This window comes from Myxocyprinus asiaticus, chromosome 43 (assembly GCF_019703515.2).
Source record: "Myxocyprinus asiaticus isolate MX2 ecotype Aquarium Trade chromosome 43, UBuf_Myxa_2, whole genome shotgun sequence".
NCBI classification, from domain to species: Eukaryota; Metazoa; Chordata; class Actinopteri; order Cypriniformes; family Catostomidae; genus Myxocyprinus; species Myxocyprinus asiaticus.
Window position 1 is genome coordinate 6,291,185 of NC_059386.1, and position 21,444 is coordinate 6,312,628.

The 21,444-nt window shown below is 37.5% G+C and overlaps 1 protein-coding gene across 2 annotated transcripts in view; it reads left to right on the forward strand.

The window, feature by feature from the left end:
- Nucleotides 1-2,018: 2,018 nt before the first annotated feature.
- LOC127433391 (A-kinase anchor protein 2) overlaps nucleotides 2,019-21,444 on the forward strand; it is a 58,184-nt gene continuing 38,758 nt past the window's right edge. The window contains exon 1 of one of the 2 annotated variants that reach the window (XM_051685256.1): nucleotides 2,019-2,364. Coding sequence is in view for 1 of the 2 variants with exons in the window: in XM_051685255.1 (XP_051541215.1) it covers nucleotides 21,366-21,425 (60 nt within the window). In the remaining variant the exon portion in view is untranslated. Of the gene's footprint in view, nucleotides 2,365-21,345; nucleotides 21,426-21,444 lie in introns of those variants that run through there. The other variant, XM_051685255.1, reaches the window with a different exon arrangement.

Below are 21,444 nucleotides of genomic sequence, written 5' to 3' on the forward strand. Positions count from 1 at the left end.
GCCCTCTGTATGAAACGCTCGGTTTTAAGCTGCCTGGCCCTTTAAGACTTCAGTGTAAATGCGCACTGTTGTGATTGGCTAACATCATGCAGCCCTTTCAATACAGGCATATTTCAAACACAATCCAAAGAAAATGAACCATTAAACTACATTTCAGGGTGAACACATAACATACACCCAACACATTTCATCTAAATGTATCAAACTGTTCACACAAGCACAGCATAAACTATCACACAGAAATTAATCAAATTGGGTGATTCAACCGGCTTTAACAGGCCAAAGCAGAGACGCTGATCTTCACATCTCACATTTTCCCAGTTTGTTTAAACACAGGACTGCATGTGTTTCTCCCAGTCGGTGGCAGCAGCAGAATTGCTGAGATGCGTTTTTGAAAGTTGCACTTGTACCGCACTTAAAACTCTGCGTACATCGCCAGAAACACATCAAATGATCAAATATGTTTACAAGTAAAAACAGCACAGATGGGTGCAAAAACAGTCCAGGACACCTTCCAAACAGCACAACAGCAAGACAGCGCAGCTGAATGAAAAACAATGGGGGTCTCCATTTTAGAGTTGTAACTTGACACTGCATTTTTTAAAAGTGGCGCGAGATGTATTATAACACTTAAAGCCATTCATCTAGTGCACGTTTATGTAGAAAAACATTTACATCCAGACAGGCACATGAAGGTGTCCTGTGTAAGACCACTTAGGATGAATCTCCCATGACAGGCCCCATCTCTCTCCTCTTCACCTTTGTGACTGACTGAGCACCAGTTGGCGTGGCCAAGGGTGCAATGATGGAAATATAGGTGTTGCATATGCAGATGTATTTGGTCCTTGTGATGTCACAAGCTCCACAAATTCCAAACGAGCCATTTTTGCAGCTTGGTTTAAATAAATGCTCTTTTTCTATTTAGGAGGAAGTATACTTTCTGAACTGAAACTTTCCAATACCTAGATTAAGCTTCTGGTCCACACAAAGGCCGAGATATTTGAAAAAACAGTGGTAAATGTGCGTGGAACCACAAAATAGACTGAATGCCTATGGACGACGATTTGGTGTGCATTTTAAGTGCTCAGATATTTTAGAGCGCCACCTGTATTTCAGATCTGTATATTGTGACAGAAGGTGATAGAGGATCATTTTTCTCTATGCATTTCTAGCACCTGGTCCCATCTAATGGAATGAACTAACACAGATAGTACTTTACAGGGACATAGAGCAAACAAAACCTGAATCACAGGCTTTCAAAGACAGGATAAAAATATGCTGCAGAGCATAAGGGGTGAAGACACAGCTCTGTTTCAATCTAGAGAAAAAGTGCATCAAATTGCTGGAGATAACTTGGCTCAGAATTGATTTCAACAGAGTTTGACATTAGCATGTTCCTAAGCTAACAACAACATTATGTTCTAATGCCATTAAAAAACAAAGCAGACACAAATGAACTCATGTATATTGACTTATTATTAACTATTATTATCAGAACGTTTTTGGTATCAAAAGAATAATTAAAGATTAAAGTCTATATTTCTCTCGCTTCGTCCTCGATCTTTGAATAATTTTATCACTTAGCTTGCGAAGCCATGCATTCTAGAATAGCCTTCTCTGTGCATTTGTACAGAACAAGGTATTGTTGAGTATTACAGATATTTTTTTTTCATACAATACATGTTTGTTATATTGCTGAGGTGGTATGTTTTGATTATCCAGACATGCATAAGGACATTCTTCAGATGCCTTGAAGTCTTTTAACTTTTTGTCAAATAAGTCCACCGTGGGACACTGTTACACAATTTAATTGTTCTAGAGAACGTGTGATGCGAAAAAATGCCCTCGGCTTTCAACATTTCACTGTTGACCCCCCCTGCGTTTGTGTTTGCTAGAGTGGAAACAAAAGCAGGATGGGGGCCAGACTGAATAGGCGAGCTGTAACCCGAGCAAAGCGCTGAACTCATTGTGATCAGTTCCTGATTGCTCTAGAATAAGAGAGAATCCTCCATACAGCTCCAGTACTGCTCTAGTCATTTATTATTTAGTGGGTGCGTGCTGAGTAATAGAGAGAGGCGCAAAGGCAGACAGAGAGAGGAGGGAGAGAGATGTGCAGAGAGATCAGCACAGTCTGTGAGAGATCAGAAAGCTCAGTGCGAGCTGGACTCCAGTAGAAGCTTGTGCCTGAAAGTGCTCAATGTCAAAGTTGCTGCAGCAGCACGTGCATCTGAGAGTGATGCACTGACGCGTTTACATCACACAGACTTCAGTACAGACTCTTCAGTAACACAATATTGGCTCAGTGATGGTTTCAATCTACAGTCGAGGAACTGATAGACACTTGATGCTGTCTGCTTGTGAGAGGTAATTCTTCAGTTTTACATTATCAGAAACATATGAATAACCATATGATCCAATTATACAGTGTGCACTGTGAGAGTTGGCTTTTAAACAATCTATGCATACCTATTGTAAGCACAATGACTGATTTGTGTGTATATGTTTTGTCTGTAAAGATGATAGTTTTAATCAGTGCGTTCAGAACTGAAAGAGGGACTGCAGTGGTCCAGATGTCTCCAGTGCAGGTCACCACTGCTTCTCATCATACTGTCACTATGTCTCGTGTAATTAATTAATGACTAATATGCCATTTACAAATGCTTTATAAACCATTTAGATGTGGTTATAAGAACATGAATACAAATTGTTTCATGCAGTACTTGCAAAATAGTGTGCCACTTTACATTACATGTTATGAATGCTTAATAACACCTATTCAACTTTAGTAACCTATGAAAATGTATGTTAATGTAAAATGGACACATATGAAGAATTTTTTAAGTTGCCATCATTAGAATTCTACATAAGGTTCCGTATGATTTAACGGTCATCAGGCTTTATTATATATGTTGTAAATTAGCATGAAGTCCTGAACAGTGTTTTTGCAGAGGACTTTAGGTAACTAGGACTAGGTAAGTTAGGACAACATTCGGAGTAGCACGATTCTTTTCACATCAACTTGACAAAGAAAGTAACAACACAAGCGGGTCAAGACTTTACAGTAATGAATATAAACACAAAGCAGACTATTGCAAAATGACATAATATCTCCTTGTAATCTCACTATAATAGTATATGTTTGCTGCATTGCGACATAAATCATGAATTAAAGTATGAATTAATGTAATTAAAACATTAATATAAGTATGAATGATGATATTTATTAAGCATTTGTAACATGTGAGTTCAAATGCTCACTAATTGGCAAGTATTGCATGAAATTCGCCCTTTTTATTCATGTTGTTATAACTGCATATCTATGATTTATAAGGCATTTGTAAATTGATTATTAGTCATTAATGAACCCCTTTATAAACAATATGAGTATAACATGTAAGTTAAAATGCTCACTATTTGGTAAATATGGCATGAAAGTCTCCCCTTTTATTCATGTTGTTATAACTGCGTATCAATGATTTTATAATGCATTTGTAAATGGCTTTTAAGTCATTAATGATTGCCTTTATAGACAATATTAGTATAATTGTAAATTAAAATGTTCACTATTTGGCAAGTATTGCTTGAAAGTCACCATTTTTATCCATGTTGTTATAACTGCATATCAGTGATTTATAAGGCATTTGTAAAGGGCTTATTAGTCATTAATGAATGCCTTTAAAAACAATATTAGTATAACATGTAAGTTAAAATGTTCAGTATTTGGCAAGTATTGCTTGAAAGTCACCCTTTTTATTTGTATTTTTTTGTTAGGACCGCATATCATTGATTTTAAAATGTATTGGCAAATGGCTTATTAGTCATTAATGATCCCGGTTATAAACCCTTAATAAAGGAAAATTAAATGTTAAGTGTTACCAATAATCAGATATCACACATGCATACATTTTTTATATTGTAATGATGGATGTTGTGCATGTCAAATTATGTCTGTCTACCCTATTTCACTGTATCTATATTATTATTGCGACTAATAGGTTTATATAGTGTAGTGCGTATATACTTTCTCTGCCATGCAAACCAACGCTGTACTGATAATGTTATTAAGTTGTTTAGTCTATCATGGTCCGATAGCGTATGAAGTATGGATGCAGTTCCACACACTGATGGGAGTGTATTGATTATAGTGACATTGAAATGTCATTTAAAGGATTCTCAGAAAGAGATTATGCCTATTATCTAGTCATAAATACCGTTGCATTATTTATATTCCTCAAACATTTTGCTTAGGGTTTGTTCTAATCCCCTTAGTTTAAGCTAAACCGCTTATCATATAGACTCCAGTAAAACTTGTTTTGTGGATTTGAAAGTTTGAATGCCAGCTTTCAAAATGTGAGCAAGTCATGGCATAATCATAATAATTGCATACTGAATATCAATTGGCCTTGTTTATTACATCTATTTGCATTCTGATTTATGATTGTTCTTGACTTCTTTGCATATACTAGCCCATAGCCGCATTGACACTGTGCGGTGTGTATTTATTCTTGTGTGAAGTCAACAAGATTGTTTTGCTGCAATGTAAAGATTATTATTTGTTATTTATTTTGTATTTTTTTCTTCAGGAAATGCAAATCTAGTTTGTAATAGTTCTCTCTGAATGACTCCAGAGAAATTAACCATCTTAATTTTAATGTAACAGAATAATCTGTCCGATTTGTGTATGGAATATAAAGTAAAGAGAACCAGGTCAAATGCAAATTCTTATATGATCAGCATTCCTGAGGTAGTTACAGTGCACCGCAGTCTCAGTTAACACAAATATCCTCTGCTGATTCAGAAGTAAAGGTGAGCAAGAAAAAGTGAGAAAACAGAAGCTGCTGTCTAAAATCATGTTATATCTAGTATTGCACTATAAAAGTGAATACGGGCAGTCATTGCCTTAAGGAGCTATTTTTGGTTGATCTGACTTAAAAGTGTTTATCTGAAATGATATACCACACTAATAGACCTGCCTGCAACAAAGTCATTCAAATAATGACTTAAAGTAAAAATAATAACCAAAGAAATTAGTGGAAAGAATTTTCAACTTGTTGTCAGAATTTTCCATTTAGAACCCAAGTACAGATTATTTCATGGATTATTTCATGAACATAACCATAGGGAATATACAGTTGTGCTCCAGGATATCTTGTTCACTTGTCCGCTTCCCAAATTGTTCTGGCTAAGAACTTCCTATTTGAAATAGTAGATACCGTAATAACAGAATGCTATAAAAAGAACTCATTGAAATAATTGCTCAACAATGTCAGTCCGGAACCGGTTGTACTGAAAACAACAATAAAATGAAACGAAAACGTGAATAGAATTTGTAATCAAAAGTATGTCCATCCAATAGTGATAGTACTGATTATTTCACAGATAACTTCTGCCCATGGATATCTAGATGTATTGCTACAAACTGCAACTGTTTAATCAAACTCAGAGAACTCCCGGGAATTGGGTAGCAGTTATCCAATCAGATTGGAAATCTCGATTTCAGACTCATCCTCAGAATCAGAGCAATTTATGCATCAGACAGTCTGTGAACGATCCCACCACCTAAATAACATTACTGACCGCTACAACTAGGGAGAAAATGTTCAAGAATAGTGAGAAAAGAATAAGATCCCGCGCAAGGGATGTAACTGCTAAATGCAGCCTGATCTCATGAGCATTACATGACTGTGGCAACACTTTAGCAAAACTAAATTACGTGCTTCATTACATGTTAAGCTACACTTTCCTAGTGAAATGTCCCGAGGGGGGCGCCAAAAGCGAGTAAAATGGTGTCGTAATCAGACGAGGTTTTTCAGGTGAATATATGTCGGGGTTTTAAATAGTACCTCCCTAACCTAAAACTTTAACCTAAACCTAACCAATAGTGTTTTAAAAAAGCAAATGAGAGGGAGACAAAACAGACAACCTTAGCCTAAACCAGGGCTATTCAACTTGCGACCTTCAGGCCAAATCCGGCCCGTTTGAAATTTTCAGTGGCCCGCATGAGGTTGTCAGTTGTTTTAGCAACTGTTCACACTGAACGCATTTTGTGTCTGTTTTTCAATTGTGTTCCTATGTAAATTCACGCTAGATGGATGTTGTGCCACGTCTCAGTGTTTTTACAGTGTCTTGTGCAAGAGCACCGCGTTTTTTAGACTCTTTCAGAGATTGCACTATAAATGATCATTATCCATCATTTTGATGGAATGGGAAGATTAAAGAACTTAAATCATGGAGACAGAAAAGTTCTGTTCAGTAATTTGGTCAAGAAAACGTTAAATTTGGAAAGTCAAAAGTTTAAATCATTACATATACTATAACAAACAGATTTGTGTAACGTCTGATGCAACTTCACCAACAAACAAGCAATCTTCTCCATATATAAAAAACTTCACTGTTATAGTTTAATAAAACATTTATTATCAGTCTTAATTACTCTCATAAACACAGATTAACAAATATTATAGACCTACTATAACACGTTATTCTTGGCCCGCATGCCCCGAACATTTTTCCATCTGGCCCACCTGTCAATCAAATTGAATAGCCCTGCCCTAAACCAACACCTAAACATAACTGATAGTGTTGTAAAATGAAATACGACATGAAAAGCAAATTTATTCAACCAACCACATCATCTTGTGTCACTTATATGACACGTCTCATGTGTCAGCTTCCGTGCTTCACTGGTCTCGAACCACGGTCTTCCAAATCCAACGTCCAACACTCTATCGGGTGAGCTACCGCGCAAGCTAATCACATTGGAAAATGTGTGTATGTTTAGTACAAGCATTAAAATGTATTGTTTTTCAAATGATGCATTATAGAAATGTAGAATTCGGCACATAAAAGTCAGTTTGCAAAAATTTTGTTATAGTAACGTTAATTCTATGAGACTAGGTTGGCTAAACGACTGACAGCTAATTGTCTCTCAAGATGGAAGTGTATTGATTGAAGGTGGCCTTCACTTCCAATAATCACAACAGGTCAACTTACTTGCTACTTACTGAAAGGAAATTCCCTCGAAGTGAGATTGGACAAATGTGACCTCTGAAAAGCCATATCCTGAAACATGGGTCTGAACTGTCCAAAAGTCAAAAGGATATCCACCATTTTATAACAGTATCAATTTTGCAATATTCCATCAACCATGAAAGTGAAAGATGTATGTGGTATGATTTAAGTCCAGGAAAACAAGTAAAGAACCTACTAAAAATTCATTTTTTGGAACAGTGAAATTGTCAGCTCAGGTTACACTATCTATCCTGGGTTCTCTTCCTAATGTGATTCCTGGAAATCATATTGCTTTTGTAAACATGTAAGGATTGTGTGTTTAAATATCATCTGTCCTAGACTGAGTCCTTTTTTCCCTCCCAAAACAAATCTCCCATGTGACATTACTGACACACTGCAGAACATTTCCCTCATTGTTAGGCCATGGATTACACGGCTAGCAGTGTTTACAACAAATTATCCATCCATTTCCTTTTGCTTGTAAATGATACAAGAAAACAGCTATCTGCACATAATCATGGCCAGGTGAAGTGGTGTTGTGACATTATATGTTAATGGGCAGTAGAAAGCATGTTAGCGGCTTGGCGTTTTCTCTGTTGTGTAATGGAAGAATTGTCGGGTAGATGTGAGCCAAGAGGTATCGTTTACTCTCTGATTAGAAACCAGGACAGTTAAACCCGTGGGGTGTATTCCACTTTGTTGTCCCTGTTGTCCATTGAAGTCTGTGGAACTAGATTACATTGTGTATGTAGCTTTTGCTCAGTGTTCTAGATTTAGAGCCAGTTGATGGTCAGCTGTGATGGCTGCTTTTTTCCTTAACTGCGATTTCCAGGAAAAAATGTTGCGCAACCCTATCTGTGTATTGGGGAAACTCTTTCCCCCCCCCTCTTTTTGGTCATTGCCTTTAGCCGTTGAGCAACACAATCTCTGTGTAAGTAAAGCACCACCCTTTCATTATCAAAAAAAAAAAAAAAAAAAAAAAACACAAGATAAGAGATCTAATCTAAACCTTAAGGATTGTCTTTCCAAACAGTAAATTCTAATGGTCTGCTCATCTAAATTCGTTTAAAAGAAAAGTTCACAAAAAAAAATGAAAATTCTGTCATCATATAAGGCCTATTCTCACCAAGCCTGAATTTTTTGGTGTGAATGTTCATTGCGAACAAACTTTTGAATAGGAACAATGGATTCCTATGGCGCTATTCACACCACTGACGATCTTTCTTTTTTCTGAGAGCAGTCCGACAAAGAAAACTGACAGACCAATGAGATAAGTGCTTTTAGTCATGTGTCCCTAGCTGCTGCAGCTACAAAATCTACCGTGTTGGTGGCGCCAACGTACCAAAAGTTACTTTGCAAACTGACATTAAACACCTAAAGAAGAACAACTAGGAATCGGCATTGAAAATAGATGTGTGCACAAGGAATTGTGTGATAAATGCCACAGCGGATACAAAAATGCAGATAGGAAGGAATTATTATAGCCAGGAATTGCAGATAAAAATCAAGTTTTTATTAAATGTTGTAACAATGTTCACAGTTAGGGAAGAGGAGGAAGTGGGAGACAGCGAATCCAACTGAAACAGTCTGTTTATTTTTACACTGAAAATTCATGCTTTTCAGCGGACACAGATCAGCACAGTCTCTTTCGGCTTGTTTCTCGTAACTCTCTCCATCTCACTAGAGTCTGGCTCGCTCTTAAAGCCCGTCTCCACTCTCACTGCAACGACAAACAGCTGTTAGAGACAATCATTGCCAGGTGATGATCCTTACCGTTCTCATCTCCTGATCTCGCTCTCCATTCACAAACCAGCGCTCAACCACGCCCCCCCACCACCACAAATTTATTTTATTTAAGTAGTCTTGCAATTATGAATTGGTTAGCAGGCTTTTTTTACTAACATTTTCATTAGTGTGTTGTGCAGTTAAGGATGTGAAATTAAATGGAGAAACTGGAATAAAATTGCTTTTCGTTAAGCGCCACCTGTGTGAATAGACGTTTTGTCTGCAATTCGTCTTGCAAATCTGTCTTGAATTTTGGTGTGATTTGGTTTGACGTTATCGACGTAGCCGCCATATTGGATTTCAGCTCTGTTTATAGACTTTATTAACGATTTGATTTGAGAGTGAGTAACGACTTAAAATACAGTCTATTCCACATACAAAGTAATTAAATGCCTTCAGAAGACTTACAAGTTGCTTGGACAATTTTTGTCTCTTTTGGGCGCTTTATTAAGCTATAAAGTATTTATGTACTGCCATTGTTTTGAAATTAGCCAATAAAACATTCATTAAATTATTTCCTTTCGTGTTCCACAGAAGAACAAAAGTCATAAGGGTTTGGAATGGCATGAGAGTGAGTAAATGATGACAGATTTTACATATATTCTGTATATTCAACTGTTCAAGACTTTTAGATCTACATGTTAGCATTTAAAAATGCTTCTATTTAAAGCAGTTATTGTGCACATTTAAGAAAAAAAAATGTTTAAAGTTATCTATGAATCTCGCAATTCTGTCAGAAACATGTTCATCTTATTTCATAAGTCATATTTCTCCCTAAAAATGTAAAGAAAAAGATAAGAAAATATGTTTTGTTTAAAGAAAATGAAGCTTATTTTAGGTTTCCAACACACACAAAAATAAATATATATATTTCAGTATTTTTGATTTTGGGGTGAATTGTGACCTCACCTGAACATGTTTTTGTGAGATTCACCCTTATAGTGTATGAAATGAAAATACTATTTACCGCTTTATACCAAAATCTGATGACTTTGGTCTTCTGTAAATACAGACATGGATAAAGTACAACATTGCAAATACTAAACAGTACTACAAATACACATCAGCGCCCAGCATTACATAATGCAGTTCCTGAAAAGGCCTTTGTCATTATTGGTTAAATTTAGCCAACTATCACAAAGCATACAGAAGTGGTGGAATGTAATCAGTCTTTATAGATCGTGTAAGGAACATACTGTAAACTATGACATTCACATCTGAGCCATGCGTCATGGGGCAGATTCATTATTAACATAAAGAGGTTTTTAAAGAGGTTATAACCTGCTGTTTTGTCGTAGTTGTCACTATAATTGAATGATGTAATTATTATTGATTATTAAGGAATTCAACACTGTTTATAAAACTCTAAATTAAGTGACAGATGATCACTATCAAATTTTAAAAGGATGAGGATATACTATATTTGCACAGAAGTAAGTGAGATAACAATGTTTTGGTCTTAGGACAATGGACATGAAAAATCAAACATGTATTTCTAACTTTATATCTCACAATTTTGAATTGATTTCTATAGAAATAAAAAAAATATTAAAAATTATAGAAATGTAAAATTAAAGAAATAGTAAATTGCGAGAAAATAGGTAATTCTGACTTTATATCTCACAACTGTGACTATTTAACACAATTTCGAATTAATATCTCGAAATTCCAACTTAATTTCTTGAAATTTCGACATAATTTCTTGCAGTCTCAACTTCATATCTCGTAATTTTGACTGCAATAGTGATTTTATAAATTGCAATTACAAGTTAAAATTTTTTAATTCTAACAATTTTTTCACCATCGTGAGTTTAATTATCTTAATTACAAGAAATAAACTTGCAATTGTGAGAAAAAATTGCAGCTTATGAAAAATAAAGTCGATATTATGAGATACAGAATAAAGTCGAAACTGCCAGAAATAAAGTCGCAGTTGCGAGAAGTAATGTCAATTGCGAGGAAAAAAGTAATTCTGACTATATCTCACAATTGTGAATTTATTGCATGTAATTGTAATAACAAACAGCTGTTAGAGGCAATCACTGCCAGATGTAATTGTATAACTTTAATTATTGTATAATAATTGTAAAAATAATTGTATAACAATTGCAATTCCGCGATTGTTAATTTATAACTCACAATTATAAGTATAAATTAGCATTTTGACTTTATTTCTCGCAATTTCGATTTTTAGTTCTTGCAATTGTGAGTTAGGGTTATAAGTGAAATATAAGTGAAATAAACTTTTTTGGTCTCAGTGCTGTTATGGTTAGTGTTAGGTTCAGTGTTTGTGTCCGGAGTATATTAATTTAATTACTACTCAAATGTTTCCCAAGATTGGACCCAATGTGCCTGTCACGTCACACCCATTCAAAGAATTAAGAGAAAAAACACAGCTTTGCTCTCATTCATGTAGTGCATATGCACGACTGTAGTTCCAGCTTCGGCCACTGGGTGCAGTTCAGACATTCGTAATGCATAGACCAAATTTAGTAGACCAAATATTCAACCTCTTGTCGCTTAATTTCCTTTAAGATCAATCTGATGTACATGGCCATATTGAATCATATTTAATAAAACTTCCCTGGCCAACTAGCCAGCTGCAACACCAAGAAAAGTGAAGCAAAATTTGCGACATATTATTTTTAGAGTGTAAAAAATATATTAATCAGATATTTATGGCAATTCACTTTCCTACCCTCCCAAAAAACATATCAAATTAAATAAAAAGACACAATATATGCAGCCTCTGCTCATCTAGATTATTGATTGTGGATGTAGACAGGCAGAATGGATTGGCAGTGAAGATAATGAAGGCCCAGGGCTTATTCACACCATCTAAATAAAGCAGGATAATCAGGAGCTGAAAATAGGATTGTAGGATGCGCTGATTATCTTTCTCAGTCGCGCGTTACACTCATAGCATGCCATACAAGAACCACTGACACCATTCATTTCTACACTGCTTTGTCTTCAATTCAATCCGCAGTGCATCACAACCGACTAGTATTGAACAAGGTGCAATGTTGTTGAAGACGGCTCTCGGAAAAAACAGCAGCTAATTGAGTTTGAGATGCTGTCATTGGGTGCTTACGCTAATGAAAGCTGGGTCATGGTCAGAAGTTGCATTCAGGAGTCAATAGGTGATGCAAACAGGATTAATCCACACACACTACTGTTTTAACCAGGTCACGTCTAAGGTCATCTCAAAGAGAATTTAATGGCATTACAGGTAAGGGTCATGCTTAAAGCTGTAGAAATGTTCACTCAATGATTTAAGGTTGTTGTCTTGTGATGTTACAGTAATTACTCAAGGACATATTTACTATGTACTGTGAAATGTAGAGAAAGTATTCAGATATTTGAGGCACACTTAAAAATGTCTGAATGCCATTGCCTTAGATAACAAAATACAAATGATACTAGAGCTTTACTCAGAGCTATTTTTGCAATAACTTTTCACTAACTGGTGTCAAGGTGATTTTTAGTGGATGTATGAAGTCAGTTCCCCTCAAGTTCACACAGGTGTCCTAGCAGAATAAACAGGCAGAGTTAATTACATTATCTATGGACATGTTCCGCTAAAAATTTACAACCAGAAAGTGTCCAAATATTGTTTGTCTTCATTTTGAACAGTATAGGCCTTGTCATTTATACCTAAAAAACGTCTTTTTGTGAACTGTTTTGCTTATAAAGTGTGCTTGTGCTGTCTTTATTTCAAATAAATGCCACTTTGTTTAATAATTTGTTATCTAATGCAATAAAATTCATTCAGTTTATTATTATTTTTTACATGCCAAACAATTATAAAGGAAATCCTAATAGATATTATGTAGTGCCCTTAATTTTCAGTTCATCGTTGTGAACTACACTACTGAGGTCTTCTAAACATTCCCAGCTGGATTACAATCTAGTCAAAGCAATCTAATTACATAATGGCCTTTCTAAGCCACCTATTATAAGTCTCAGAGGAAAACCAATCTGAAAAGGCAAATTAGTTCATTCACACCTTTGATTAACTTAAAGCAAAAATGACTGCAGATTTTACAGCTGCACTTAAAGGAATAGTTCACCCAAAAATGAAAATTTGCTGATCATTTACTCACCCTCAGGCCATCCAAGATGTATCTGAGTTTCTTTCTTCATAAAAACAGAATTTAAGACTTTTAGGATTTCATTTCAGGCCTCCTCCTCTAAACAAAGTAACCAGGATTTTCCCTATCTGTCACTCACTCAACATTGTGTCGATGTAGTGTCACTAGGGGTCCCTATACAAAATGCCACAATGATTGAACTGTGTTACATGAACTGGCAGTGTGAAACGGGCAGACCGCTGTGTGCCTCGTAGCTAGTGCATCAGGCCATCACCTAACCTCCCCCAACACTCCCATGAGCATCGAACGGTCCCCTGTGCTTCGGGGATAAGTCGACTGTCCAACAAATGGGGACAGGTTAGCCCAGCCGTGGCCTCTTCTCCTCTTTTTCTCCCCAAAAAGAGTGGAAATCGTTTACCGACTGGGTGCCATAAGTGTCCGCGTCGGACATGGTCTTACCAAGTTTTGTTGGAAGTATGTCATGTGGAGAAGTCCCATGGTAGGTCCTACCCGAGGGGGGAGGAGCTCTACAGACACAGTGACCAGGGGCAGAGGCCTCTGCCCAAGGAAGACGCAGTTTACCTAGAGGGAAACAGGCATGTTTCGCTGACAGAGAATGCCTGCAGTTCCCCTACCCTCTTGATGGAAGTGAGCGCCGTCAGGAAGGCAGTCTTCAAAGAGAGTGCCTTTAGCTCAACTGACTCCAGGGGCTCAAATGGAGCTCTCTGTAGGCCCCGAAGGACCACAGAGAGGTCCCACGAGGGAATGAGGTGCGGTCTGGGGGGATTTAACCTCCTAGTGCCTCTCAGGAACCTGATGATCAAGTCGTGCTTCCCTAAATACTTACCATCTACTGCATTGTGATGTGCCGATATAGCGGCGACATACACCTTCAAGGTGGAGGGGGACAGCCGCCCCTTCAGCCTCTCCTGCAGGAAGGAAAGCACCGATCCGACTGCGCATCTCAAGGGGCCTTCGCGCCAGGAAGAACATTACTTAGCGAACAGATGCCATTTTCAGGCATACAGGGGCCAGACATGGAGGTTCCAGAAGACCACCTGGGGGTGGAGTCTTCACTCTCCTCTGAGCGTGATCCGTCGTGACAGCGTGTCTGCCGCGGTATTGAGGTCACCCGGGATATGAGTGGCTCACAACGACTTGAGGTGCTGCTGACTCCAGAGGAGGAGACAGCGGGCGAGTTGCAACATGCAACAGGAGCATAGGCTGCCTTGGCGGTTGATGTATGCTACTGTCGCCGTGTTTTCCGTCTGTACCAACACATGCTTTCCCTGGATCAACGGCCTGAGCCTCCGCAGGGCGAGCAGCACTGCCAGACACTCGAGGCAGTTGATGTGCCAACGCAGTTGCGGGCCGGTCCAAGAGCCGGCAACTGTGTGCCCGTTGCATACGGTGCCCCAACCTGTCTTGGAGGTGTCCGTCGTGACGATGATATGCCTGGAGACCTGCTCTAGGGGAACTCCAGCCCATACAAACACCAGGTCTGACCAAAGGTTGAAGAGGCGGCGACAGATCGGCGTGACGACCACGCGATGTGTCCCATGGTGCCATGCCCATCTCGGGACTCGAGTCTGAAGCCAGTGCTGAAGCGGTCTCATATGCATCAATCCGAGCAGTGTAGCCACCACTGAGGACGCCATATGCAGGAGCCTCTGAAAAAGTTTCAGTGGGACCACAGTTTTCCGTCTGAATGCCTTCAGACAGTTCAGCACCGACTGTGCGCACTCGCTTGTGAGGCGTGCCGTCATCGAGACTGAGTCCAACTCCAAACTGAGAAAAGAGATGCTCTGAACCGGGGAGAGCTTGCTCTTTTCCAGTTGACCCGAAGCCCCAGCCGGCTGAGGTGCCTGAGCACCAGATCCCTGTGCGCACATAACAAATCCCGAGAGTGAGCTAGGATTAGCCAGTCATCGAGATAGTTGAGGATGCGGACGCCTACTTCCCTTAGTGGGGCAAGGGCTGCCTCTGCGACTTTCGTGAAGACGCGAGGGGACAAGGACAGGCCGAAGAGGAGGACTTTGTACTGGTACGCCCAGCCCTCAAAAGAAAACTGCAGGAAGGGTCTGTGTCGAGGCAAAACCAAGACGTGAAAGTACGCGTCCTTCAGGTCTACCGCCGTGAACCAATCTTGATGCCGGACGCTCGCTAAAATGAGTTTTTGCATCAGCATGTTGAATGGGAGTCTGTGCAAAGCTCGTTTTAGTACTCGCAGGTCCAAGATTGGCCGCAACCCACCGCCTTTTTTGGTACAATGAAATAGGGGCTGTAAAACTCCTTCTTCATCTCGGTTGGAGGGACAGGCTCTATCACACCCTTCTGTAGAAGGGTAGCGATCTCCGCACACAAGGCAGCGGACGCCGCTGAACCTGGGCAGGCGCCTGGTGAACTGAATCGCATAGCTGAGTCTGATGGTCCAGGTCAGCCATCGTGACAGGTTGGAAAGCGCAAGCCACGCGTCCAAACTCCGGGCGAGAGGGACCAAGGGGTAAAGTGCGTATAGTATGTGTGACTCAAATTGCGTCATCAGCACAGCTGCGTGGCTTGACCACATGCCGCCTAGATTTTCTTGACTCGTGCACATGGTCTTCATCTGTGCGCATCATCTGCTAATGCGCTGGCCATTGACTGTACTAAAAGAGTGTCACAAAGCAGTTGTGGTGTGCATGCGTCAAACACGTTCCTATTCGTTCACGGTCCGAAAAGTATACTTACGGCCCAGGTATACTTTGTTTTTCCATGTTCCGAATCGGATCACGCCCGGCGACTGTGTTGCCTTTCTGAGTATACTTTTCTGACCAAAAGTGCTGGCACCCATGTACTTGCATTATAAGCTGACAGAGCTCTATCTTCTCCTAAAAATCTTAATTTGTGTTCTGCTAAAGAAAGACAGTCACTCACATCTGGAATGGCATCAGGGAAAGTGAATGAGAGAATTTTCATTTTTGGTTGAACTAGTTCTCACCCTCATGTTGTTCCAACCTGCATGATTTTGTTTTGCTTCTGCAGAACACAAAAGAAAGAACTTCCTGGTCCCTCTTTTCAATACAATGGCATTGGACAGCTTAGTGAGTTCAAAAAGGATGCAAAAGTATCTTAAAAGTAATCTAATTTGTGTGTCATCAGTCTGTGTCAAGACTTCAGAGGACATACAATGTTGAGAAACAACCTGAAATATAAGTTATTATTCAGCGGAAATTTTGAATTGCACATTCAAATAAGTGCTGAAGCCTCACATGTTCATTTGTTGTTTTTTTGCAATGTTAATTTTTTTAATTATTTAAATATTATTTTAGTTACCACTTGGTTCTGAAGTACTGGTACTTTTTCTTATCCCTAATTGCATATGCATCATTAAAGGGTGAGACATGTCCCCACCAATTTTTGCCTTTGCCAAGTTTGTCCCCACCACTTTTTGAAATAGTTTTCATCAGGTAAGAGTCTAATTCAGAAGAAACATTGGCAGTTCTTGAGCAGGAGTTTCCATTTAATTTGTGCGTGTTATAATAAGTTGTGATCCGGCACTAGTTTTAATGTTATAAAAAGTGCTTGTTGCAGCTGTTATCAGTGGCATTGAGTGGAAGCAGGTGGCGATGTTCTCTCTTGTAACCAGACGCATGCTCTTCTCACTCCACTGTTCCACAGCTCGATGCATCAAGTTATCAAATTAATTATGTGACCTATTTATTGTATTGATCAAAACAGCAAAATATTATTTGACATTATCTGCATGCAACCTAATTAACCCCGTAAAGACTGAAATAAATAATAGGAAAATTCATTTTCAATTCCTTTCAATTCAATTCATTTTAAGTAGATTGTACCATTAAACAATGAGATCTTCATGATGACAGAGCAGGGTGCATATATAACAAAACTTTAAATATATGTTATCTTTTTTTTTTTTTTTTTTTGGTGGGCATGAATGGAATGCAATGGGGATGAGAGATATACCATAAAAGCCTGTTGTATCATATTTGATACATGGATTTGGACATGCTTTTTCAATAAAATAATGTACAAAATTGTAACCAAGCACAAGTTGCTTATATTCAGCAAACACTCATTTTAAAATATCAGTAACAATATAATCATTATTTTCACTTTTACTATATCAAAATCAGCAAAGATTTCATTCCAAAAAGACAAGTGCTTCACAATACGATGGCTAACATTTTAGATTTTTTTTATTAAATACTTCTACTTCAAGAAATGCACGGAAATGTTAAATTAATATCCATGAGTTTTGCCACTTCGTGACAAAAATTTAAATAAAAAATACATGTCCCCACCACTTTTTAAAACAAAGTGATGCCCCTGCTTAATTGTACATGTGCAGTCATTGCAGAGTAAATTCATGAATTGGTTACAAATGTAACAGTGCTTTTTCTTTGTAAAAAAAAACAAAAACAAAATAGGGTTAGGTTTTTTTATTCAATGCCAGTGCTTCTTATTTATAAATTGGAAAAAATAAGATAAAAACATACTTTCTGTCAATTTTGGAATATATAGACAGCATTAACATAGAAGAAAATGGATTATGTAGCTGTATTTTCAGTGGCCTGGAGATATGTATACATAAAATACTTGCACTGACTGTAAAAGGGGATGTGCTATTTACAGATATTTAAAGATGTCAAAGGGGCTGATAAGATTATCTTTTTGCTTCTGTGCCTACTAGAATTACAAAAGGTCAATCGTAATTTTTTTTCTTTTTGTTTTTTCACATTTCTAATATCAGAGGTAAAGTATTAAAACCCATTGATCTGACAAAACACTAGTATGCTTATTGTTTGTGTAGAAGTCTTATACATTTTAATTAATGCTATAAGACCTATTAACCTTTGTATTATACAACATATTACAGTTACTACACCCAACATTTGATACTGTTTTGGCTTTGTTTAGTAGTATTTCCATTAGTTGAGCAAAAATAGACAAAAATAACTGGCTGTTTTATACCTAAAATACCTTATAATCTAAATTATAAGGTATTATTATGAATATGGCAAGTTAGTAGGTTTAGTCTTGGCAGGTTAGATTTGCTTACTGCTTATGCAATCAACACCAGTACGAAGACTTGCTGCTGATAAAAACAAACCTACATGGTGCACAATTAGATATACATACTATCCCCTTGACGCAGTTCTAGACAGGTGATGCTGAGGAGGAGGAGGGTTTCAGTGAGAAAACTCCAGTAGCGCACTGCAGTGAGAACGGTTCACCTGCAAATGACTGAGGCAATTTAAATGCTAGTCAAAGATGGAGAAAGCAAGTTGTTTGACTAACATATTGCATGCCAAAGAACCTACAGTACCAGCTTGGGCCATGGAGTGCGCAAGTTGACTGACTAACAGATTACATGTTCAAAGGACCTTTCAGCTTGAGCCTTTTGGAGTTTGATGACTGAACTTAAAATCAATTGTTTGATCTTCATTCTATTTTGGCATATGTTTTAAAAGCAATGATTGTTAGGGATTCCATTAAATGTTAAGTCCACTCACCAAAATATGGACATTAGAAAGACATTAATTAAAGGAAAACAAAAGGTGACCTGGAAAACCTGGCCAGTGGAACATCTGGGCATAAACCTCAACAACACAAAACCTCTTCAGCTATCATTAACTTCAAGGCTAACTTTAACAGAGTTGGAAGTTTAAATGTGATGGCATGAATATGGCACTTTTTCCTTAGCTTTTGTTTGGGTTGTTCAGGGTTTGTCCTTGGAATGGTTGGAGGTTTTTCCTGTCTGGCTTGACCTCTTACATTGTGCTGAAAGCACAAACAAATCAGCTGCTTCCTCCCTTTAAAGTTTGTCGTCCATTTAAAGAAGTTAAAAGACTGTATTGCTTGTGGTATTACTGGAAAAGTGAGTAAATCCTTGAAGATTTTTTGTTATAATTATCTATACTTCTATTTATTTAACTTCTCACTTTTCACAAGAATTTCTGTTATTTCTAATCAATTATATACGTTTTCAGAGTTTCAATTAGATTTTTTTCACCAGTAATTAAATTCAAATTAGTCAAAAAAGTTTTAGGAATTTTTTTACTTCAAGCTGTAACTTTGGCAACACTTTTAAGGTAGCAATTGAAGTGAAGTTTTCAATTTTAAGGTGGTTGAATTGTTTTTTGTTTTTTTTTCAATTCCAGTTTTTCTTAGCCAAAAAATGTGAATCACAGGATACTTCCTTTGATACAAAACTCATTGTCACATGGTCTTCTGTAATGTGTTTATATAAAATGTGGATTGCTAAAGGGAAATTATCCCTGCTGATTGTCAGCTATCTCAGAGAGAGATGCCCTTGGTGAGTTATTGTAACCAAAATAGAAGAAACTGCAAAAATAGAAGAAACTTTGCATTTAGATTCTTGGAAAAAGACAGAAAGTGCATCAAAGTTGTACTCGATGAATCTGGGTCACAGATTAGGCAAGGACAAGCAGACTGGTTCATTACAGACATGCAGATCCAGACAGCTGTCCTGATCTTCCATGGTGCATCATTACAGGTTCATAAGCTTATACGAGCAATGCAAAAAATAAAAATAAAAAAATAAATAAAAAATAGCAGTAGAGAAATTGTGAGATTTCTTTGGCCTGTTATGTTGTTGGAAGCTTGCACAGATGGATAAAATTAGTATTTGTCCAAATGTAAATTGGTCCTAATTTACCAGTTTAATATTTGGTCTGAATTAGTTGGGATGACATTAAAGGGACAGTCAACAACAGCAACTCTTTAAAATCAACGTGAAATCAAAATTGTATTTACTTAATACATGTTCCAGAAATGTCCACAGAGTGGCACCAAAAGCAAGTTATAAAGCGAGTTGTTTTTAGTTGTTAAATATGTAAAATAGGTACAGACAACAGGAATGCATATTTTATTAACCCTATAACCCAAACTCCAACCCTAAACCTAACTGTCAGTGGAGTAAAAATGTAATCTTAGAGGGAAATAAGTACCTCAGAAGTACCATCGTTGATTACATGAACTAGGGATGTCCCGATAGGCTACCATTTTTTTGAGAATGAGTGCTTGCCGATACTGAGTCCGATACCTTTATTTTTTTCTCCATATCAACAGTTTATTTAAATTTTATTTAAATAAATTCATTGTGTTTAAATGAATTCATTCATGAAAACTTTAATCAAATGAAAATATAACAATTAATTTTCAACATAATATTATTTTTATCATTTATATTTATCATTCATATATTTTTATAGTGCTTTTATACAGAACCTCACAGCACAATCCAAAATACAACATTGGAGTTGTATTTTGTCAAATAAAGTGATTGCATAACAGAGCATCACAGATGTGAGATATTGCTTAAATATAATACAATTACTATTGATCTCTTATTTGCAGTAGTAGTAGTAGTTGCATTACAGTGAATATTACATAACTATACAGTAGCGATCTATTTCTGTCATGCTTTTTTTCATTTAAATTGAGCTTTTATTTTGGCAGAACTTTTATTTTAAAGTATTTCTGTGTTTAGCCGGTGACTCAAAGTGATTATAAATCCACAAAAGGCTTCTATTTAATTAAATGAAATATGTAGTCTGTATGTGACTGGCGCTACAAAGTGAATTAGCGCTCTGCTCATTATCATCTGCTAGGGAACAGCGTGTGATGCTCATGTTGGTGTTTTCCTTGTATGAGTCAAGGAGCTCTAAAAGGTATGAGCACCGGCTGCCACATGAGCACTCAGTACATTCAAACAATATATTTATCTCATTAATTTGCAGCTTTTGCAGTTAAATCTCACTAGGAAATAAAGTGATTTTAATTAGTGCGCTGAATATTTACGTAATGATATTCATACGTGAGATGGTATTTTTGGTATTGGAGCATTTTTACGAGCACAAGTACATGAGTTTGGTATCGGACCCGATTCCGATAACAGTATCGGAACATCCCTAATGTGGACGCAATTACTTACTGGTTTTAGTGGGGTCAGAACCCATGTCTCTGAGGCTGCTCTGTCGTGCCAACTAGAATGGTGTCGATTTCTGCATTTATATTCAAACGTTATTGCACGAAGAGCACTTTGTACGAATTTGCATAACATTTTAGTCTTTGTCGTCATAATTTTCTTCTTCATCGAAGGAGTTATTAAGTGCAATAAGAGCTTCATGAACACATGGATATAAGTAAACGACTGCTCTCAGCAGGTATCAAGCAGGAGACCCATATATAGTAATTGTTTCTGATGCTAAGCTCATTTTCAGATCAGATTCCCTCTGGCAGACTCTGCTTGGATATGCACTGCTGAGGTCTGCATGCAGTCTTGTGGAATGTTACTCCCTGTGCGATGGCTTCCTTTTTTTCTCAAATGAACTTTGGGGAGGTCTCGGACCATAATTAAGGAGGAGTAAACATCTAATAAAGGAAGGTTGAAACAGTAATTGCTATTTTATTGAGTAGCCTGGCGAAGTCAAGGAACCGTTGACCATGCTGAAGTACACGGCACCTTGGCAAGTTCTCTGCCTCACTTTGGAAAAGAGCCCAAGGGTAAGACCTCATTATTTTA